At 39.5% G+C, this 24,662-nt stretch overlaps 1 protein-coding gene across 1 annotated transcript in view; it reads right to left on the reverse strand.

The window, feature by feature from the left end:
• The window catches only part of DPY19L3 (dpy-19 like C-mannosyltransferase 3), a 73,765-nt gene extending 56,795 nt beyond the window's left edge, over positions 1–16,970 (reverse strand). Inside the window, exons 1-3 of the mRNA XM_060130552.1 lie at positions 16,472–16,970; positions 15,918–16,059; positions 13,539–13,672 (exon numbers count right to left, since the gene is read on the reverse strand). Coding sequence (XP_059986535.1) covers positions 13,539–13,672; positions 15,918–16,020 — 237 coding nt within the window. The 5' untranslated portion in view covers positions 16,021–16,059; positions 16,472–16,970. The remainder of the gene's footprint in view (positions 1–13,538; positions 13,673–15,917; positions 16,060–16,471) is intronic.
• Positions 16,971–24,662: the final 7,692 nt, after the last annotated feature.

Raw genomic sequence — 24,662 nt, forward strand, 5'->3', positions numbered from 1 at the left:
ATTGGTAGTTTGATAGGGATTGCACTGAATCTGTAGATTGCTTTGAGTAATATAGTCATTTTCACAATATTGATTCTTCCAATCCAAGAACATGGTATTTTTCTCCATCTGTTTATGTCATCTTTGATTTCATTCATCAGTGTTTTATAGTTTTTTGAGTACAAGTCTTTTGCCTCCTTAGGTAGGTTTATTCCTAGGTATTTTATTCTTTTTGTTGCGATGGTAAATGGGATTGTTTCCTTCATTTCTCTTTCTGATTTTTCGTTGTTAGTGTATAGGAATGCCAGAGATTTCTGTGCATTAATTTTGTATCCTGCAACCTTACCAAATTCACTGATTAGTTCTAGTAGTTTTCTGGTGGCATCTTTAGGATTTTCTATGTATAGTATCATGTCATCCGTAAACAGTGACAGTTTTACTTCTTCTTTTCCAATTTGTATTCCTTTTATTTCTTTTTCTTCTCTGATTGCCGTGGCTAGGACTTCGCCATTGAATAATAGTGGTGAGAGTGGACATCCATGTCTCATTCCTGATCTTGATGGAAATGCTTTCAGTTCTTCACCATTGAGTATGATGTTTGTTGTGGGTCTGTCATATACGGCCTTTATTATGTTGAGGTAGGTTCCCTCTATGCCCACTTCCTAGAGAGTTTATTATAAATTGGTGTTGAATTTTGTCAAAAGCTTTTTCTGCATCTATTGAGATGATCCTATGGTTTTTATTCCTTTATTTGTTAATATGGTGTATCACATTGATTAATTTGCATATATTGAAGAATCCTTGCATCCCTGGGATAAATCCCACTTGGTCATGGTGTATGATCCTTTTTATATGTTGTTGGATTCTGTTTGCAAGTATTTTGTTCAGGATTTTTGCATCTATGTTAATCAGTGATATTGGTCTATAATTTTCTTTTTTCGTGATATCTTTTTCTGGGTTTGGTATCAGGGTGATGGTGGCTTCATAGAATGAATTTGTGAGTGTTCCTCCCTCTGCAATTTTTTGGAAGAGTTTGAGAGGGCTCAATGTTAGCTCTTCTCTAAATGTTTGGTAAAATTTGCCTGTGAAGCCATCTGGTCCTGGGCTTTTGTGGAGCCCAAATGCCGCAACTACTGAAGCCCGTGCACCTAGAGCCCATGCTCCGCAACAAGAGAAGCCACCGCAATGAGAAGCTCTCGCACCACAATGAAGAGTAGCCCCCACTTGACGCAACTAGAGAAAGCCCACACACAGCAACGAAGACCCAACGCTGCAAATAAATACATACATACATCAATTTATTTAAAAAAACAATTAAAAGTTCATTTTCTCAGTTCCTGAGCATATTTGGATAATGGCTATAGTATTACCACAGCACAGATAAAGAACTCTTCAGCCAACAAAAATTTCTTTTGAACACCATTTTTCTAGTGTTTTCCTAATCAGTAAGGTCTTAACATTTGGTCTTAGACGTATGCATGCTATATTTAAACAAAAAGTATGCATCTAGTCTTTTTAAGTTTCACTGAGATAGAATTCACATACAATTTACCCTTTTAAAGTGTACAAGTCAGTGGCTTTTACTATATTCACAGAGTTATGAATCCATCAGTACAATCAATTTTGGAACATTTTCATTACCCACACTCCTGGGCTGTTACCCTTCAAATTCCACATGCCCTCTAACCCTAAGCAATCACCAGTCTACTTTCTGTCTCTTTAGATTGGCCTCTCCTGGAATCACAGAATATGTCCTTTGCGCCTGGCTTCTTTCAATTAGCATGTTTTCAAGGTTCGTCTATGCTGTAGCATGTATCAGTAATTCATTTCAAAACTGCTGAATAATATTCCATCGTATGGATATACCACCTTTTCTTTACCCATTCATCAACTGATGACATTAGAGTTGTTTCCTCTTTTTGGCTATTATGAAAAATGCTGTTATGTACATTTGTTTACAATTTTTTTGTGGATATGTTTTCATTTTTCTTGGGTGTACCCTTAGGAGTAGAACTGCTAAGATCATGAGATAACTCTGTGTCTGACTGAGGACCTGCTGGACTTTTTCCAAAGTGGTAGATGGGTTCCAACTGCTCCACATCCTTGTCAACAGTTGTTATTATGTCTTTTTATAATAACTCTGCTAGTAGGTGTGAAGTGTTATCTCATTGTGGTTTTGATTTTAATTTCCCCAGTAGTTAATGGGGCTGAGCATCTTTTCATGTGCTTGTTGGCCATATGTAAATCATCTTTGGAGAAATGTCTATTAAGTCCTTTGCTCATTTTAAAAATTAGGTTGTCTTTTTATCATTAAGTTGTAATAGTTATTTATATTTTCTAGATACAAATCCCTTACCAGACATGATTTGTAAATATTTTCTCCCACTCTGAGTGTTGTCTTTTCACTTTCTTAATGGTGTACTTTGGAGCACAAAAGTTTCTAACTTTGATGAAGTCCAATTTAACTATTTTTCCTTTAGTCACTTGTGCTTTTGGTGTTGTATCTAAGAAAGCTTAGCCAACCCAAGGCCATGAAAATTTATTCATGTTTTCTTCTAAAAGTTTCATAGTTTTAACCCTTACATTTGGGTCTATGATCCATTTTGTGTTAATTTTTGCATGTAGTATGAAAAAAGGGCCCAAATTCATTCTTTTGCATGTAAAATACCCAGTCGTCTCCAGACCATTTGTTAAAAAGACTATTCTTTCTCCATTTAATTGTCTTGGTACCTCTGTTGAAAATCAATTGACCATAAACGTAAGGTACTCTCAATTCCATTCCATTGATCTCTATGTCCATTCTTAAGCCAGCACTACACTCTCTTGATTATTGTAGCCTTGATATTGCAGGTTTTGAAATCAGGAAGTGTGAGTCTCCCAACTTTGTTCTGTTTTGGCTATTCTGGGTCTCTTATTCCACATAAATTTTAGGATCAGTTTGTCAATTTCTGCAAAAAATCCACCTGGGATTCTGAGAGGGATCATGTTGAACTCGGCGAGTATTGCCATCTTAACAATATTGTCTTCAAGGCATGGACATGGTTTAAGTTTTATACTTTTTGGTTAAATTTATTCCTAAGTATTTTACTTTTTGTTGATGTGTAAGTGGAATTGCTTTCTTTTTTTTTTTTTTAATAAATTTATTTTTGGCTGTGCTGGGTCTTCATTGCCACGCATGGGCTTTCTCTAGCTGTGGTGAGCAGGGGCTACTCTTCGTTGCGGTGTGTAGGCTTCTCATTGCAGTGGCTCCTCTTGTTGCGGAGCACAGGCTCTAGGCGTGCGGGCTTCAGTAGTTGTGGCACAAGGGCTTAGTTGCTCCACAGCATATAGGATCTTCCCGGGCCAGGGCTCAAACCCATTTCCTCTGCATTGGCAGGTGGATTCTTAACCACTGCGCCACCAGGGAAGCGCTGGAACTGTTTTCTTAATTTCACTTTTGGATTGCTCATTGCTACTGTATAGGAATACAATTAATTTCTGCATATTGATCTTGTTATCCTGCAACCCTGATAAACTCATTAGTTCTAATAGTTTTTTTTAGTGGATTCTATATACGTGTCATGTACAAAGAGAGACAGTTTTACTTCATGCCTTTCATTTCATTTCCTTGCCATTATTTCCCTGACAAACTGTCTAGTACAATGTTGAATACAAGTGGCGACAGCAGAAATCCTTGTCTTGTTCCTCATCTCAGGGAGAAAGCTCTCAGTCTTTCATCATTAAGTATGCTCTTAACTGTGGGTTTTTGACAAATGCCCTTTATGAGGCTAAAGTTCTCTTCTATTTCTAGATAGTTGAGCATTTTTACCATAAAGGTTGTCAAACTTTGTTAAATGCTTTTCCTGTGTTTTTTGAGATAATCACATGGTTTTTATTTGTGTATTCTACTGATGTGATGGGCTCACCTAGTCCATTCCTATTTTGAGTTATGTACATTACAAAGAACTGATGTTGAATTTTTTCCAAATACCTTTTTTTACATCTCTTGAGGTACTAATATGGCAAAAAAAAAAAAAAAAGTGTATATTTCCCAACAATCTCCTTTGCATTCCTGGCAGAAAAATGACTTTTTCATGATGTGGCATGCTTTAATGTGCTACTGGACTCTCTTTACTAGCATCAATTAGGATTTTGGGTCCAATATATATAGTGGGATTAGTCTCTGAGTTTCGTTTTTTAATATTATCTGGATTATATGCAGTTGATCCTCATTATTCATGGATTTCCTATTTGCAAATTTGCCTACTAGCTAAAATTTATTTGTAACAACAAAAATGACAAAAATCAATACTTGCTGTATTTTGCAGTCATTTGTAGACATGTGAGTTGCCTGATGTGCATAGTTCCCAGCTGTGGTCTGCCTCTTGCTCCAGCTCTCACACAGAGATGATCAGAGGATAAAGACAGTAAGGGGCAGCAGTGCAGCACAGAGCGAGAAGCCCTAGCTCTGGGGCCAGTCACAGAACGTTTGAATCCCAGCTCTGGCACCAGTTAGTGGATGGCCTCAGGCAACTCACTTAACATTTCTGAAACTCACTTTCTCTTTTGTGAAAAAAAAGAAAATAGAATCTACCAGGAGGAGTTCTTAGGATTTAAGATTGTAACCTATGTGTGATATGAGTGTGTCTATACATATGTACATATTTCCCCAGGAGTCACGGTTCAGTATTCGCTAATTCACTATTCTCAGTGACTTTATATAACATAACTGGTGGGAATAAGAACTGACTGTAGTTACAGTCTGATCCTCAGTTTTGGTGTGTAATACCTGATTTATAGCAATAATTTGGAAGTTTTCTTCCTCTTTAGTGTTCTAGGATGGCTCAAATAGCATTGGAATATTTTGGTTCTTTAAAAGTTTGGTAGAACTCCTCCATAAAGTCAACAGGGTCTGGTATTTTGGGGTTGGGGGATAGGTAGGTACAATATTTCTCAAGTGTTCTCTATCACATCTACAGAAATAATTGTGTTTACTGGGGCCGTTCTGGTAATTAATGTTCTTCTAGGGACTTCCCTGGTGTTCCAGTGGGTAAGACTCTGCACTCCCAATGCAGGGGGCCCGGGTTTGATCTCTGGTCAGGGAACTAGATCCCGCATGCATGCCACAACTAAGAGTTCACATGCTGCAACTAAGAAGTCCGCATGCCACAACTAAAGATCCTGCATGCTGCAATGAAGATCCCGTGCGTGCCACCACTAAGACCCAGCACAACCAAAACATAAGAATAAATAAAATAAATATTTAAAAAATATATTCTTATAGGAAATCACCCATTTCATCTATTCATCTAATTCGCATAAAATCAAACAAAATAGTCTCATGTGGCTCTTTCTTATTTCATGGTCTCTATGGTTATTTCTCTGTTACCATATTTCATGACCTCTGTAATTATTTCTTCTTTTTTTTGGCTGTGCTGCACGGCATGTGGGATCTTAGTTCCCCTACCAGGGATCGAACCTGTGCCCCCTGCAGTGGAAGCACAGAGTCTTAACCAATGGACCTCCAGGGAAGTTCCATCTCCATAATTATTTCTGTGTTATTTCTTATTTTGGATATTTTCATTTCCTACCCCATCTTTCTCTTCCTTTCATTTCTTTAGTTTTCACTCCCCCAAATAACCACTGATTTATGAACTGTTTTCCTACTTTCTAGGTGATCAATTTCTTTTACCTTTATCGCTCCTTCTGTTGTGAGATTTCATAAGTGGAATAATTCATTTATTGCACAATATATTAATTATTTCATAATATAGTATTTACAGCTACAAATTTTCTTCTGAGTACTCTCTTAGGTATATTCCATAATCCTGAAATATGGTTTTCATCATTTTCTAGATTTCATTTATAATTTCTATGAATTCAGTTTTAATTACCTGTGGCCCAAAAGTTACTTTTTAAATATGTTAAAATTTCTAGATAGTAAGCAATTTTTCTTTTTAATTAGTTATCTGCAATTTTTATTTAAGTGAATGAATAAATTAACAAAAGAGGAGACTGGGACCTTTATGCTCAAAGTCAGGAACAGGCCAAGACTATGTGCTATCACACTGTGATTAGAGAATATTGTCCATATAATTTCTGTATTTTTGGATTTGAGATTTTTCCTTACGGCTTAATTTATCAATGGTTTAGTGAATGTTCTGTGGATACTGGAAATGAATGTATCTTTAGATATTTACAGATTAGATCTATCATATTCAATATTTTCACTAGGTCTTCTATATCCTTACTTATTTTTGTCCACTTTTATATGAACTGGGAAGGAATTAAAACTCCTCAATACTAATGTATTTCTATACTCTTCTTACATTTCCTGTGGTTTCTGCTTTGTAAATATTGTGATTATCTGATGCATGGATAGTCATACTTATGGTTTGTATCTTTATCACTGAAATATTGCCCTTCTTTGCCTCATTTAATACTGTCTGATATTTTCTTTCCCCTTTCTGCATTTATTAAGTCCTTATCCACACCTGTGGCCTAATCTGTCTAAGGAGGATTCTTACTGTTCTGGGAGGATCTTATGCATATATGATGTGATTTGGATTTTGCTTTGTGATCCAGAGTTTTTATTAGGTGAGTAAAACCCATTGATATTTATTTAATCAAAAATAATTAGACATACTTGTGTTAATAGATATTGTATCATGCTTTTTACTGCTCTTTACAACAAATCCTTCACTACATGATCTGTGTCAGCTTGTTTCAATATGTGTGTATGTGTGTGTACATGTCTTTAATTTGGAAGGTTGATGTTTTTGTTCTAGGGGTTACCTTTCTTTATAACTTCAGAGAATAACTTAATTCTTTGTTTCTATGGCTAGTATCTACTGACTTTCTATAACAAGTTATGACAATCTTATGAAATTTATACTTCTCCCCTGCCCAATTTTACTTGATATTATTTTTCTTGGAATTTTCTTTATATATACTGTGTGTCTGTTTCTTGACATCACTTTTAGTTGTAACTTTTTTGACTTTTACTATAAAAGATACATCAGGATACTTCCACCATCTTTTTTTTTTTTTTTTTTTTGTGGTATGCAGGCCTCTCACTGTTGTGGCCTCTCCCGTTGTGGAGCACGGGCTCCAGACGCGCAGGCTCAGCGGCCATGGCTCACGGGCCTAGCCGCTCTGCGGCATGTGGGATCCTCCCAGACCGGGGCACGAACCCGTGTCCCCTGCATCGGCAGGTGGACTCTCAACCACTGCGCCACCAGGGAAGCCCTTTCCACCATTTTTTACCTTTTCTTTCCCTTCCTCTTTTAACTTGTGTTATGTAATTATTACGCTGCTATTGTGTTACTATTACATAATAACATTATTATGTTATCATACTATTCATATCATATATATTTTGTTCTGTAACTATTTAGTCTTAGTTCTACAGTTAAATAAATTTGACAATCTTTCTAACATTGTTTTGCCTTTTATCTCTTGACTGGATAAAGTTTTTCCTCTACCAATTTCTCCAGGTGTTCTTAAAAATACATATTTCTCAGAGTCAAAAACATTTGAATGGTGCTTTATATATGATGGAATAACTGGGTTAAAATACATAAATCACTTTCTTTTACGTGAGTCCTTTGTAGACATCATTCAAGGTCTTTGAGTAACTATATGTTACTTGGAAAACTTGGAAGCCAGATTGACCTTTGTTTCCTCATATAGGTAACTTGATCTTTTGTCTGGATGTCCAAAGGTTTCTTACTATTTAGGTACAGGAATTTCGTAGCTATATCCTGCTAATGATTTTTCTAGGGCAAATGTTCCTGGGACCCATCGTGTCTGTTCAGTTTGTAGATTCAAGTTTTCCTTTATGTTTGGAAAGTTTTCTTGAATTACAGATTTAAACATTTTTTTCCCCGTTTCATGGTTTTGCTTCCTTTGGGACACAAATAATGCAATCTTTCTGTTGTCTTCCTTAGCTGTCACTTCTAATATTTTAACTTTACTAATTCTATTTCATTTTGTTTACTTTCATCAGTCCTGTCCAACTTTTCTCTTCTGTGCTTTTTGCAGATTCTGGTCTCCTGTGTGTTGCTCCTTACATAGTCATGATTTCTATTATGGTTATATCTTTAAATATTCTATTTCTTGACTAAGTTCTGCCAGCTCATGTTTCATTTCCTCTTATCTTCCTACAAATCTCTTTGAAGATGGTATATACATTCTTACATTCCTGCTTTGAATTCACCTTCTACAGTGGCAAATGCTTTATTATGTTTGTTTTTTAATGTGACACGTTTGGCCACAATCTTCACGTCTCTGCTGTAAAAGTTTTCTGGTTCTTCATGTATCGTTTGTTCTTGTTTTTCTCTTCCCTTTTTCTTGTAGTATTATTGTACAGATCCTGTGCTAGTTCCTTTCTGATTACTAGTCATTTCTAAATGTGGCAAGTTCTTACCAAATCAGCTACATGTAGGGGAGAGGGCTGGGACATAACTCAGGCCAGCAAGAATTTTTCTGCTGATACAGAGTGGATTACAAGAGTGAGCTCTTTAGTCTTTTCCTCATTTTAGTCTTCAGAGATCGGCAGCTTCAGGGCTGTTGAAAATGCAAGTTTTCTCTCTTTATCCTGGTCTGCTTAAACTCTACTTTTACAAAAATGGTTTGTCTCTGTGATTACTCCTTTCAGCCTGTCTACCTTGTTTCTCTTTCATACCAAAGTGTATACAGGGAAGCTTCTGTCATTACTCCTCACATCTAGTCCCATGGTCTCACACAGGGGACCACTGGTTTATCCCTCAGAATATGCCAGTGACTTTGGAGGACTAAACTTCAGCAGCTTTACCTAAAATCTGCAGCTTTAGGAGTTCTCTCGCAGCATCTTTCTACACTCCTTGGAGTTTCACTGGATTTGGCAGCCCTTCCTCATATATTGTGGTTCCAGATTACAGACCTCTCTTAGTTTCATCAAAGAAGGAATCTGACTGTTTTTCATTTTCTTTCATTGCTCTGAGGTAATTCTAAACAAAAGAAGGAACTGACATCTTTATCCTACCGCTTTAAAATGAGAAGTTAAGTAAGCAATTTTAGGGGTCTAACCACACAATTAGAAACAATCTACCCCAAGTTGGGAGCATGGAAATAGTGAAATGACCAAGGGTATAAAAATGTCAAAAATATTAAAGTATATAGCTATTAATTTATATAATAATTGTAAGTGTTTGTGAAAATATATAATTGTATATGGAAAATGCATACGATGATTGTAAAAACTATACTGGGGTCATAAGTAAAATATATACATGTACAGGATGAAGAACGGAAGGGAAAAATGAAAATTGTTTTTTGTTAAGGGTAATGAACACTAAGTAATGTTTTTCATTAAAAAAAGTTTTTGTTGTTGTCACAGTATAGTCTGTGCAATAAAAAACACAATGTTCCAAAAAGAAAAACAATCAAGACCATACAGAGATTTACTCCAGCACCTACGAAACACAAATCATTAAAAATGCAATGACTGGCTCCCCACTTGCCAGTACTAACTATGTCCTATCCCTGGAGGCAAGCTCCAAAGTTGCATCCTTTTGCTCCAATTCCAACCCAGGTTCTTTACAGCAGCCAGGTGTCTCCCTGCCTCCCCTGCCTACAACACTCCCTCCACACTAGAGATTAACTCTACTCCAAAAGACCACTGTCTACTCAGCACTGACAATGTGCCAGGCACTGTAAGGGGAGCACAGCAAGTAAGAGTATGGGCTTTAAACCCTTTAGTTTGTTTTGTTTATAATAAAGAGCAGCAAAAAAAAAAAGCAGGTTGCATTTAAAGGACAAGTTAGAGTTAAAATGTTTGGGCTTTGGAAACAACCAGATTAAATAAAATAAAAGTAGAATGCACCTATAACAGTGCCAAGGACATAGCAGACATTCAATCAAGGATATTTAAAAAAATCTCTTATACTTTAAATTTCGCAGCAAGGGCAATATAACACAATGGTTAAGACAACAAGAAACTGACTTTTTAATTTAAAAAATATGCTAGGAAAGGATACTACATACACATTTTCTGTGACCATTTAAACCAACATCTTCTTTTCGGCTCCAAGTTTCTGTCCCATGGTTCCTACATATGAAATACTAACACTGCTATGAACATTTAAAAAAATTACTTTGAATGCATAAACGGAATATATGATTAGTCTATTTTATTAGCAATATTTTTACTCTCTGAATAATTACAACTAATTCAGAGTATTCAAAAGATCAAAGTATTTACATAAAAAACTAGCCTGGCAATTTTGATAAGTTATAACTCAAATAAAAAAGGGAAATAGATTTACACTTCTCAAATATTCCCATCATCCCCCAAGATGAAAATGTAAAGGAGTAAATTTAGGAAGGCGTATAAACTCTGAAAATGAGCATTCCCTTTGGCTAAGTAATACCGTTGATCGGTAATGGCTGATTTCACTGGTTTATTCACAGAAAATGTATAAGCACTTTAAAATTAAAGTTCAATTTAAATAAAATTTAAAAATTAGTTCCTCTGATGCACTAGCCACATTTCCAGTGTTCAATCACTACATCTGGCTGGCAGCTACTGTACTGGACAGTGTAGATTTAGATCATTTCCTTCAGTACAGAGAGTTCTGTTGGAGACCACTGGGTCTAGATAATTCTAAGATGAAAAATAAGCCAGTCTATCATCTGGCTTGAGAAATGATTACAACATCTGAGGATTCCTCTTGTGACACAGGGGTGAAAAAAACCCAGAGAGCTTGAATAGAGAGGGAAAAACGCACCAAGACTCTGAGCTCGGCTTTAAGTGTAAGTGGTGCGGGTGGTGTGGGGAGGCCTGTGAGAGGGTGCACCTGTCTCACAGCTTCTCCCAGCCTGTGTCTGAGGCAGAGACAGAATCTGGCCTCCGGTCTCTTTCTTCTCATGCTACATACTCCTCAAACAATCCTGCCCACACAGCTACAAGCTGGTAACATGAAAAGGTCCGTTTCCAACACACATGGAACTCCTGCCTTCAGATCCGTAAATCCAGCTCCCCTTACTCCATATCTTTACTTGGATTGTTTTGAAAGTGACTCACAATGTATCCAAACCTGAACTCATCATTTCTTGCCTCGCTGCCTCCTGCATAAAAAAGAATGTGGTTGGCCTTTGTCTCCAGTTCCTGAGAGGCAGCCAATAAACCCTTGAATTTCCCTGTGACAAGAGTATCTTTATTATTCATGGTAGGCTCCTTGGCCCACATCTGACAGCTTGTGCTAACAGGTGACTCAGGGTGGGCCCCTAGATGGTTTCTGCTAAGGAGATGACTCAGGATGGGAGCTGGCCAAGCCAGAAAGACCAACCGTGTGCTTAGAGGGTTGGCGCTCTGAGCCAACAGATATCAGCTCGACCTCTGGCAAGTGGAGAGCAGCTGGAGATTGAGTTCAACCTTGTGGCCCATGATTTAATTAATCATGCATACATAAAGAAACACCAGTAAAAACTCTCAACACCAGAGCTCAGGTAAGCTTCCCTGGCTGGCAATACTCTACACATTGTTGCACACTGATGTGCCAGGAGGATGATGCATCCTGACTCTATAGGAAGAGGACAATGGAAACTTGGAGTCTGGGACTCTCCCAGACTTTTCCCACTGTGCCTCTCCCTTTGGCTGGTTCTGATTTGTATCCTATTTCTATAATAAAATTGTAATTATAAGTACAGAGCTTTCCTGAGTTCTGTGTCATTTTAGTGAATGGATAGCCAGTTGGTCAGAAGTGAGAGTAGCCTGGAGTCCCCCAAAGTTGTGACTGGCTTCTGAAGTAAGGGTCAGTTTTGGGGATGACTGTGCCCTCAACCTATAAAGTGTGGCTTAACTCCGGGTAGTTGGTCGGAAGTCACTGTACCCTTCAGATCTGCTCCTCCCACAGGGTTCACAATCATAGCGAATGAAGATCTACCCATCTATCCTTCTGCTAACAGGAGAAAGAAGGTCATCACTGATAATTTTTCCTCCTCAACTGCACTCCACACAAACGATGAATCAGTACATCCTTCCAACTCCTGCCCAGTCTACAAAGCCATACATGACCTGGCCTTTTCTTCAGGTTTCTTGATGATGGGCTGTATCCATTTAAGGGTGCTAGTAGGGCCATGTATAAGCTTTAAATTAAAGAGCTAAACTTACAGTTTAAAATTATGTGATCTCTTTCACCATGTCTCCTTGCTATAGAGTTACTAGCATTTAATTTTGACTTTATGCCCACAAAGGGGAAATTCCAGGCTTTATTCAGAATACTTGTATTAATAAATAAGTTTTAAATTTCTCAATTCCAGGGAATCTGTTTATAGGTACTCAATTTTAAAGAGACAGGTGAGTAAAATGTTTCTTGACAAGAAAATCTACCAACTGTCACTGAAGGGTAAGAATTATTATTTTTTGGTACCATGATTATTTGTATAAAGATATATCCATACTGTACCTATAAAGTAATATGACAGGTTTTAAAAATAAACATACTAGAAATTACTGATAAAAATAAAATTTGTCATTCAAAGCAGTCTCCTTTGGAGACTCATTCCAATAATGGAACCAAAGCTCAAAATATTTTGGAAAATTCTCTTTGGGAACTGTCTTCACATTCTGCATAGATACTTTTGAATATTCTCATAGATGATAAATCTTTGCCCTGTGAAACTCAATTTTACCTTTGTAAGCAACTAATCATTAAAAGCCATGGTGGGAAATAAGGTCAAAGATCATGACATTTCTGATGAAAAGAAAGGTATATTTGGATGAAAACCACTGGCAATGTGTAAGTTTTAATGATATACTTGCTCTGAACCAAAGCCAAATTAAAGGATGTCAGAGGGGAGGGAGGGAGGGAGGGAGGGAGGGAGGGAGGGAGGGAGGGAGGGAGGGAGGGAGAGAGAGAGAGAGAGAGAGGGAGGGAGGGAGGGAGGGAGGGAGGGAGAGAGGGAGGGAGGGGAAAGACAACAAGGAAACTGGTATTTAAACAGTCATACACTCTCTTGAAAATCTGATGAGTTATGGCTTCCTCTCAATCTTCTGCATATATTATTAGAAAGGTACACCACATCAAGGTCATCTATGGAGCCAGATTAAAATTCCCTGGTTTAGAACAGTAGCTTTCACTTTCTTTTTCTTTCTTTCATTTTTTTCTTTTTTTTACTGTACCCAACAGAAAAAAAAAATTTAAACTGTGACCCAGTTTGTACATACATACATATAATTAAAAGTTTCACAAGTAATTATCAACCTTACCATGTGATAGTATTCTCTTATATTTGATTTCATTATGAAAAATGCTACTTATGACCCACTACACCAATTTCACAATCTACAGCTTGAAAAATACTGGTTTAGAGTAACTGATGCATGATATGAATAAACTAATGATAATGGGAAAACTCACTTGATTATAAAAATTTTGATGTTATTTTAAACTAACGAAGAAAAAGTCATTTTACTCTATAGCCAAACTTTTCAAGAGACTGGATTCTTTATGGCAAAACGGACTGTCTTGGTCATTTGTCTAAATGGCTAACTAACTACTGGAGACACTGATGGGTAAATCATACGATGTTCATACCTTAATATTAGAAAACCACAAATCATTCTCATGTAAAGTGGCCAGGTAGACAGATGTAAGAAGTCCAGTGCAAAGGGCAACAGTTCCACCAACTGTAAATGAAAGAATCGTCCATAATCTTCTATTGGTACAACCTTTTAGAAAAATGAACAGATGAAAAACCAAGTCAGTAAAGGATTTAGCAGTTAATAGTTCTATTTCAGACTGTCCAACGTGCCAAGTTCCAGCTGCCTGTTAGTGGTGAAGCTTTCCGTGTCTCCAGCAGACAGTTAGGGGTTCCGTTTTGTGATTCCACAGACCTTTTTATACTTTTCATACTTTTATTATAGTTTTTCCCCCACTGTATCTAACTGTTCATTTGTCCATTTTGCCAACTAGAATGTAAGCATCTTGAGGACCAGCATGTTATCTTATTCATCTTAACACCTAGGACCTGTGCTTGACCTAGTTTAACTACTAAGTTTCTTAAATAGAGGAATAAATGGGTTACAGATCTAAAATATAAACAGTCTTTTAGATGATCTACTTACAATGTGTGGTTTATTCATTAAAAGCTACTCCCAAACTTGATTACTTAAAATTTTAAACCCCATCACACAAGTTAAAGGAATATAAACTAAGAAACATATTTATAGTACATATAAGAAAGGTTAAATAACCTTAATATAAGATAAATACTTTCAGGATAATAAAAAAAATGAATATTTCAGTAGGAAACTGATTAAGGACATGAATAGGCAATGCACAGAAGAAAAAATGGCCAATAAACTTAATAGAAAAAAAAAGTTAGTATTAATGAAATGCAAACCAAAACAAAGAGCTATAACTTTTACAATAGTGGCCAATTTGATAGCTTAAAAATGCTTAGTACTCTGTTTTGGTAAGGATACAAAAATATCGCCTTTTTTTTATTTTAAATAGACATTTTTTAAACACTGCTGGTGTTAGAATAAATGGATACCTCTCTGGAATGTGACATGGCAACAGGAAGTAAAAGCCACCAAAATGAGCACACTATTTGACCAATAATTGCAAATCTAGGCATACACCCCAAAGAAATAAAGTTTTAAACAAACATTTGGCCACTGTGGTTCAGGTTGTATAGGTAAAAGGTTAAAAATCATCTAAATATTCAATAAGAAATTAAATAAATTATGCTACAGTCACACAGTGACTACACACTGACAAAATTTTAAAAATACACTGACTGACATATGTTCATAACACAACAAGAGAAAGATAGCAAGTTACACAACAGCGAGTAGGATCTCAATTTTGAGAAAAAACACATCTGAATGCTTGTAGGTGTACATGTACAGAGAACAACATTTAGACAGCAAGATAAAGTGTCATAGGTGGTAATCTCAGGATGAGTGGGTTTGCGGGAGTATTTTTTCCTTCATTTTTGCTTTTCTTTAGTTTTCTTTTTTTTTATTTTTACATGAATAAATACTGCTTTGGTAAAATGAACAGTCCTCAAAGTTACGTTTTAATTTAAAAGGACAAACTTGAACCTGTATTTGTTTTTATATAAGATTTTCAGAAAATACTCTGTATTGTCCCAAATTGCTAATAGCTGAGTTGGGTGGCATGACTGCTCAATATAGATTACTTTTTATTTTATAAAACTGTCACCCCCCCACCAAAAAAATAAATAAATAAAAAATAAAACTGTTACCCCAAATTACTTTACTAGCTCTAGCTGCAGCTGATGTAAACTCTGTCAGATATCCAAAATGGCTGACAGACATGGAATTTTTCATGCTTACTTTAAAAAATCCTGACCATGCTTAGCCTAAGAAAGCAACTCGGGTAGCAGGAATTTGGTAATTAATGCCATTTGATGTATGGCTTAGCAAGAGTCTTCAACATTATTTAAACAATTTACCAAATTCTGACCACTTTTCCCACCAAAAAAAAAAAGCAAATTAGAAAATTTCAGGAATTTAACTGAAAATAAAGAATAAAAGAAAGTTTGAGTCATCTTTCAATACTTTAATGAAATGAGAAACTCACCCAAGGTAAGGCTGTCTAGTTGTGAACAGCATACACAAACCAGAAAAATTAGAAGTAGACTAAAATCTGAACAGTGGGAAAAAGTATTACTCTCAAAGTCAAAGGATCAGATTGGCATAACTATACTGAACAGGCAGCTGAGAAGCAAAGGGCTCTAATCAGAGGTCTTTTATCTAATCATAACTGTAAAACAAATATTATCACATTGCGATCAAATCATCTGTAAAACTAAAATATCAAGGTAATAGAATAAGTTTCTTCACCTATTAGGTCTCACCAAATTTTTATCCTATTGGAGAGTGATTATTTCAATATGCAGACAAAAAAGCAATCCCAAATGCTGCTTTAATTTAAATCACCTACTAGATGACAATTTATTTTCCAACTTCACATTTTCTTCTTGTGCCGCGCAATCCTCTGAAACTTCTGTGGTTTGTATTCCTTTTCTTTGCCTGATGGATATCATGGTGTCAAAGACTCACATGCATTGTTCTTCCAACCACTCCTACAAACAACACAGAATTAAGCCACCATCCATATGTCCGTACCCTCTCTGCCAAATACAGCCTGTGCTCATCTGTGTTTTGGAGACTTTACCTGAGCCATTTTCCCTTGCTTAGGACGCCCTCCCATTTTCCCATCCAAACCTTAACCGGCTTTCAAAGCTACTCTCAAGACACAACACAAATATTTCTTTAACACAACCACATTTATGAAGCGCCTGTCCTGTGGCAGGCACTGCCAAGAGTTAGGAGCCCAGGTGAGCATCACAGACAATCCCCTGCCCTTCTTCCAGGAAACCTTCTTTCTTGGGATGCACCAACGCCTACTGATCTCTCCCCTTCCCGAGTCATAGCAGTTACCACGCATTTTGTCACATAATTAGGTAGTTTTATATTATTTTCTATAGTACCAACCATGGAAAAGGTATTAAGTAGTAAATTTGTTGATTGTTGATGGTCTGATTTTGAAGAACTGAAACACTGTTTTGTCTCCGGTATCTGGATTTTGATACTGGTGCTCCTTCAAACAATTCACACTGGAAGCTTTAGGAATATGCCTCAGTGGTGATGGCAGCGGGGGTGTGCCAATCAGGGCAGCTGCTACACCAGGCAGCAACAGTGGGAGTGACGGCAGGGAGCAGGGGCCTGGTTTGGAAGCAGTAAGTGGGAGGCAGGGGAGTGGTGGCAGTGAGTAAGCTGGCTACAGTCCCCCGGAACAGGTGGCGTCACTCCTCCGACGAATGAACAGCGTTTAACCATTTATTAACTATGACCGGTTGCCGGACACGACTGTCGGGGCAGTTTATTAATTCCTAAAGGTAAACAAGTTGCTCTACTGAAAAGAACACACCAATCAACGTTATACCATTCATTCATTCATACAAAAAAAAAAATCTGAGAGGAAAAAGGTGCAAGCACCGAAAATGGAGACTCTGGAGCAACGAGGGAGAAAAGGAGTGTGGGCAAAGTCGTACCTCTACAGATGAGCTTACCCCCAAATTACCTCATCCTAGAATCATGACCTTTCTAAGGGCCCCAAGCGGAGTTGTAAAAAGCCCACAACTGATACAACGTAACACATTAGGACAGAAGGGCAACAAATGTTTAAGTGCCAACTACGTGTGATAACTGCATGAACCCAAGAAACAAAAGTTTGCCCATCAAATTACAAGGAATGCCATCTTAAATGTTTGAAAAGGGAAATGAGAGCGGGTGGTTTTTTTCTCCATTGCTTAGAAGAACCAGCACGTACTGGGCATCCCGGGGCGCTGCAGGGCACATTATTCAGCTCACCTCCGCAACCCAAGCTACACCACCGGAGTCCCCGCCAGACGCTGAGGGGCCGAATAAGTTCAGTAACTCGCTCCGGCTCACCTAGGAAGTGGCGTGGCCGCCGAGGCCGGAGACCACCCAGCCCCTCCTTCCGCCCGCGTGGCCAAAGCAAGAAGTCGCCCGAGAAGGCGCCCCGCCCTCGGCAAACTTGCTCTCTCCCAAGCTGCCGCCCCCAGTCCCGCACGTCGGCAGGACAAGGGGAAGCCCAGTCCCACACCGGGTCTCCGCAGACGCCGCGAGGGCCGGATTCGCGCCCCCACCCTGAGCGACGCAGCGGGGCGGCCCGCGGGCTTTCGGTCTTCGCGGCAGATTCAGCCGAACGCCGCCACGCAAGGGCGGAGCGCCACCCGCCCGCCGGACAGTCCGGGGCCGCCGACGGAGCCTCGCGCCCGTGCGTCCCCTCGCGCTGCCCGCGGCCCGAAACGCAGCCACAGACCTGCGGCCTCAGCCGTCCTCGCGCGCGGCTCCGGACCGGGAACTGGGGCAGCCGGCCGGCCGGCCGGCCGGGGTCGCAGAGGGCCGTGGGGGCGGGGCCGCACTACGGCCAGCAACGCGCCGCGGGGAAAGCTAAAACCCAGCAGCCGCGGAGCTTTGTGCTGCACCTTGGAAATGGGGGGCTGGGGGGAGTCACCGCCCCGGGGAGGGGGCGCGCCGGGGAGGCTGGGCCACTGAGGCCGCGCCTATAGGTCCCGGGAGCCGTCCGTCAGCACGGGCCACCTCCCCCTCTCGGGGCGCCCCGCCCCGTCTCGTGCGGCGCCGGCCGGAAGGAAGCGGCGCACTTCCGGCCGCCGGGCTGTAGTGTTGGCTGAGTTCCGCTCCGTTCCGCTATGTTCCGCGGCTCCCGGCACCCCTCGAAGAACATTGGACCCCCGTCACCGACCGAGGAGCCCGAGGCCACCTTCGCCTACGCAGACTCCCGCCACCCCCAGGCCAGAGCGAGCGGCGCTGCTCGGGGGAAGAGGGCCGGGATGCGAATAAGGGTGGCCTCAAGTCGAACCCCGGGTGGGGAGGGTGAGACGGGCTGGGGGCCGCGAAAAACTCTTTCTTGCGCCGGTGCCCTCCTGTCTCCTGTGCTGGTGGATGTGGAGGGGTCAGTAAGGGCCCGGTGGACGGAAGCAGTCCGACCACTCGGACATCTCCCAGCTAACCGCGTTGCCAAGGCCTGGCGCGCCCCCTTCTCGGGTCTTGGCAACACCCCCAGGCCCCAACTGCCGGTGATCTGTGTTTGGAAGTCTTTTACCGACTGCCAGTGAGGTACTTTCGCATCTCCAAAGACGCGCCTCTTTTTGGCGAGGGGGACAGGGCGCGCTGTCTTCTTCCAAATTTTGTGTAGAGTACGTTCCTCTGTCTTCTTAGGCTCCTGTGTTACTCTGTCTCCAAACTAGAGTGTAAGCCTTTTCGGAGGGCAGTTGCTGTGTTGTATACGTGGATATCTTTCTTAATCACACTTTGATGAACAGTAGGTAAAGCCTTTTGTTAGCAGATTCTCCGAGCACATGTTAATTGATTTTTATTAAGGAATGGTCCTCTGGGTCTTCCACCTGTGAAGAGGACTGCTCGTCTGTCTAATTCCAGGAATTACTTCAGCCAGGTGCCTTTCCTTGTTTCCCCTGTTTGATATTTTCCTCCTCCTTTGTGTGTCTGTTGCTGTTAATAACAGACACACATTCTGTGTCAATGGGTTGAGGTATCTGCTGGTGGTTTTAATAAAAATAAATGTCAGCTGTTTTTTCAGGTGGCATTTGTCATGTTTAACATGATTGTTGGTGTCTTTTTTTCATGTTATGGACTTGAGAACAGGGACTGTATATTTATAATCTTTCTCTTTCGCCTTAAGATGCTTTACATAAGATACATTTGTGTGTTTAATAAATACATATGTGAATTGATTCCTCCTTAAGTAGAATTCCCCCTCTCCTCCCCACCTTATTATGTAGGGTTTTTTCTTAAACTGTCTTGCGCACTGGGGAAAAAAATGTCTGTTGTGAAACATGCGTCCCTTGAGTAAAGGAAATAGTACTTGTTAGCAGCTGCTTGTTTTCATATGAAATGGCTTTACTAAGCAAAATAACGCTTTGAGAGCAATAGACATCCACTGCTGAGGGTAAGTCTTGGTAATAAGTTAATTAAGAATGAATTCATTCTGATACAGCAACCATGGGGGTGATGGGTAATGAGCGGTAGACTTTTGCCCCTTTTGACCTCTGGTCATGGGCTGTGACTGCAGAGGTCTACAGGAATACTTGTTTGCATTGTGTTTTGAAACCCAGTGGGATCTGGCTTTTCCTCTGTTGGGGCCAGCAATAGTTAAGTTGTGCTGGAACAGTTCAGCTCAAAAGTATGGCCTGGAAACCTGTGGCATCACTATCAACATCATAAGGGAGCTTGTTGGAAATTATCGGGTTCTAGACATACCTACCGAATCATAATCTGTAGGGGTCAGGGACAAATAATTGGTTTTAAGAAGTTCTCCATGTGGGTCTGTGTTCAGCAAAGTTTGAGAGCCATAGCAGGACCTTGCTACTCAAAATATTGTCTGTGGACCAGCTGTGTTGGCATCACCTAGGACCTTAGAAATGTCGGCTCTCCGGCTCTCCCCAAGGCCTACTGAATCAGAATCTGCATTTTAATATAATCTCCAGGTTATTTGTATGTACGTCACACTTTGAGAAGCACTGCACGTGAAGTCATTAATGTCTTCTTATGGGAAGTCACATCCTTCCCATAAAAGCATCTTGCGTTGGACCAAGGGAGAGAGCTCTCCTTCTCCATGGGCTTTTTCCTGTCTGATGTATGATGTTTGTTCAGTTTTCAGTAGTTTGGCTTAGTAGTATGAACACTCTGGATCACTCTTCCCTTCTGTGGCAATAGACTCTCCCAGTATTCCTCCTCTCTACCTTTCTGGCATTCCTTTTCAGTCTCATGTAAACTCTTCCTCTCTGGCTCATGGCTCCAATTTCCAGTGATATTCTGATCACTTGTAAGTGTTTATGTCCAGGCATAGCTCCTGACAGCCAGGTCCCATACATGTAGTGCCTATTGGAAATTTCCATGTGTGCAGAGCACTCAAACTCAACTCGTTAAAAATTAAACTTTTTCTAATCCCCAAACCTACTTTTCATCCCATGTGCCCCCTTTTCCTAATTGCTGTCAATAACTTAGGAGCCAAACTTGATTCCTCCCTGTTGTGTAGCCCATATATCCAGTCAAACACTGAGTCCCATTGGGTTTATTCCTAAATATCTCAGGACTTGCCCAACTTTTCCCCATCTCCATTGCCACTACTGTAATCCAAGGCACAATTTTTTGTCTGGATCATTTCAATAGTCTGCTAACCGATTGCCTTACCACCATTCCTGCCCTTTGGCCTTGTCCACTCAGTCCACCCTCCATATAAAAAACATACTGATCTTACTAAGATATAAGTCTTTTGGTGGCTTACTGGCTTTATATAAAAAGCTCCTTAACAAGCTTGAAAGTACTGCTGTGAGTCAGGCTCCATTTACCTCTCCAGCCTCATCCCTACTTCCTATTCATAAATTTCCAAGTTTTTATAAGTGCCTGACTTAACTACTATTCAGCCTTTAAATTTCAGCTTAAATGATCCTTGCTGCGTGATATTTATATACTCCCCTCTCACTGAATCATAGCTTTTCTGTGTGATGCATAGAATACGGTGGAAGTGACAGTGTGGGACTTCTGAGGCCAGGTCATAAAGACATCCTAGTTTTAGCCTTATCCTCTCTTGGATTGCGCACTTATGGGGGATGCCAGCCACCATGTTGTGAGGACACTCAGACATCGTGTAGAGAAGGCCACATGGGCGGCACCTGGCCTCTGGCCAACAACCAGCCTGCCATGTGAGTGAGCCACCTAGGAGGAAGATCTGCCAGCTCCATGTCATCCATGCCACTCCCAAATATCTCATGCACAGATACGGTAAGAATAATAAATGTTTATATTTGTTTTAAAGCCACTAAGTTTAGGGGTAATTTTGTTATACAATGATGGGTATTCAATATAGTAGTCATCCTCTGTATGGATGTATCATCATTTATTTAATATTGCCCTCTAATTGGACATTTAGATTGTTTCCAGCTTTACCCTGTTACATGCAGTGCATAGAGAATATCCTTATATTTATGTAATTCTTTAGGATATATTTCTAGAAATAGAATTGCTAGAATTTAAATTAGGATAAACATTGGCAAACTACATTACAAAAGGTTAAAAATTGTATTAATTTACACTTCCACCAATGTGCATTACGGGGCTTATTTCAGTGTCCTTGTCAACAATGGATATTTTTAATCTTTGCCAATCTTAGGCGACAAATGATATATCATTTTAAATGTATTAGGTGGAGATAATATCAGGACATTATTGGCTGTTTGTATTTCTTTTTCTGTGATTTATGTTTTCATGTTCTTTGGCCAATCATCGATTTAATCTTTATATAAAGGGATTAGTTATAAATTATGGATTTTAACATTTTTTTTGGCCGCACCGCGTGGCATGTGGGATCTTAGTTCCCTGACCAGTGATCGAACCTGTGCTCCGTGCAATGGAAGTGCGGAGTCTTAACCATTGGACCACCAGGGAAGTCCCTGGATATTAACTTTCTGTTGTATACCTTGCAGGTATTTCTCAGTGTTGTGTACTTCATATAGTGTGTTTCGCTTTGCATTGGTTTTCATTTTCTGTTATCAAGTCTATCATCTTCCCTTTATAAAAGCTTCTGGGTTTTTCCAACATACTTAGGAAAACCTTTACCATCCCAAGATTGTAAAATTTTAAAAATACTTTTTCCTAGTTTTAAAAAATATTGCACCTTTTTAATATGAAGAGAGAGATCTGACAATTTTTTTTCTAATTGGAGAATCAGTTGTTTCACCATCATTCTTACCTTACTGATTTGAATTATCTGCATCACATACTAATTCTAGTACGTATATGGCCTATTTGTAAACTCATTTATTGTGTTTAAATGATTTTTAAAAAGAACTAGTTTGCAACAGTTCTACATACTGTATTTCTTTTAAACACATGTTCTGGCAAGTTTTGCATATTTTCTTGCTCATATAAACTTTATAATCTTTTACCAGTTTCCAAAAAAGAATCCATGGAGATTATTTTACTGGAATTGTATAAAAGGTAAAGAAGTCTTTGAGAGAAATGAGATCTTTACAATACTGAGTATTCTTTTACAGAAACACATTCAGTTGGAGACAGTTTGGCCCACTTACACATATTTTTGCAACAGTAGTTTCATGCAATCTTATTTTGCCACCTCGTCCACAGGGTTGGTTTTTCAAGTGTCTTAATAAAAGTCAGAGCAGTAGTCTCCAAACTTTTTGATCTCAAAACTTCATCAATCAAAAATGTTTGTCCTCTCTGTGTGTGAACGTGTGCACGTATATGTGTGTGTATACATACATAAATATACACATTATGTATTGCAATATATGGAAATCCTAATATGTTCTTCTTACATCCCATGGGTTGTTTTATACACTCCTTGCGTATGACCCATGTCAGAGACCTCAGAGATCAGCCGTGTCTACGGCATTCTTCCGAGCCTAGTTTGGCACTCTTGGTCTTAGGCAACCCATGCTGAGTCCTGGAGATCAGCTTTCTCAGTGCTCACAGATCATTCCAGAGTTGCACAGGAATCAGCATTACACCTGAGTCCTTCCCCATACCCCCCCCAGCTCCCCGCCTTTAAAATACTTGCCTCCTTCCCTGGGAAGATTCTTAAGAAAAGGTATTATGTAATATTGTTAGTTACTTTTTCTCTCTTCCTTTGATCAACTTCGTATTAACTAGATTTGTAATGGTTTAGAAGAATGAAATTTATAGGCAGATTAGCATAGGTGTATAATTATCCAAGGACTCTATTAAATAAAGTTAACAAAATATTTAAACATTGTCAAGGTTGGTTCATTTTCTTCAACACCTGGTACTCTTCTTCCCTCTACTTGTCTGCTGTTTCCACCTACGCCTTTCTTTTCCATTTCCATGGTTAGAATAACTATTGTATGTTTTTGAATAAGGACACGAATAGTCAGGTTATCCAGTTAAAGCAGATGATGGTGCTTTATCACATAATAAGCTTTTGGCGAAGTGTGATGATTCTTAGATGTTGGCTCTTCTAGTCCACAAACCAGCCTTGGCTGGTCTTTCCAATTTGTTCCCTTGGACTGCTCTAATGTCATGCCCTGCAAAACAGGTATATACAACAGGTGTCTAAAAACCCTAGAAATAGACATTTCCTACTAACAGATGCCAAGGTGTACAGTCTGGCTTGGGATTTTTTTTTTTGGTAGGACGAAGTAGGACTTTCAGCCAGAAATGTATGTGTTTCTAATACCCTCAAATTCAGATATTTTATCATGCCTTAAATTATGGCTAATCTAGCACTGGGTTGGATTTTCACTAACACTTAACCACGTGCTGTCCCCAGATCTTCCTGAGTCCACCCATGGGTGTTAATAAACTAGCCTGAAGGACTTATGCTTAGGAATTCACAGGCTTCATTGCATCTCACCAGGCCTGAAAGCTGCTAGGACTCAAACGACCCCAATAGTTGTGTGGAGATTGGAGTAGGTAGGCTCTGTCCTTTTGTGCTCCCCACATGATGGAGGAACGAATACAGCTACCTCTGAGAGGTTTTTAATCACAGTCTCTTGATGGCTTTAAATTTTTTTCAGTCAAGATACCAGGAAACAAAGTTTGTTTCCTCTCACAACTGTCACCAACCAGTTCATTTATATGAGCATACGTTCTCCGTGGTGATATTACCCCCTCCGCCCCCAACAGGGAGAAAATTGGCTCTTGGGGGTTGGAAAAAACCTTATTCTTTTAATGTATAAAGTGCAGATATACAGTATATCTTAGGTATTCAAATTTCATGGAGGGGGGTGATGAGGAAAAGTCTAAAAAAAAGTTCCTTAGGGACGTGATAATGAAAAAAGGTTGAAACGCTGATACAGATTAAGTTTTGGTGGTTGGAACACCGGCCAAATTCTAGAGTTTAACTTTTCTCTTGTATTTTCACTATGCATAAGTGTATGTGTGTGTGTCGGAGGCGTGGGGGGAGACTGGAAATAATGTTAAGTTACATCAGTGGATAGTGGTTAAACGCAAATGCTGGTTTGGATTTTATCTTTGCCCGTTCTGCCGTTTTCCGACCTGGTCATAAGTCTCCTCGGTGAAACTAGCAGAGCTACATCCCAGGCCCACAGGACAGCACCCCATATGAAGAGGCTGGCTT

The sequence above is a fragment of the Lagenorhynchus albirostris genome, chromosome 19 (assembly GCF_949774975.1).
Source record: "Lagenorhynchus albirostris chromosome 19, mLagAlb1.1, whole genome shotgun sequence".
Lineage (NCBI taxonomy): Eukaryota > Metazoa > Chordata > Mammalia > Artiodactyla > Delphinidae > Lagenorhynchus > Lagenorhynchus albirostris.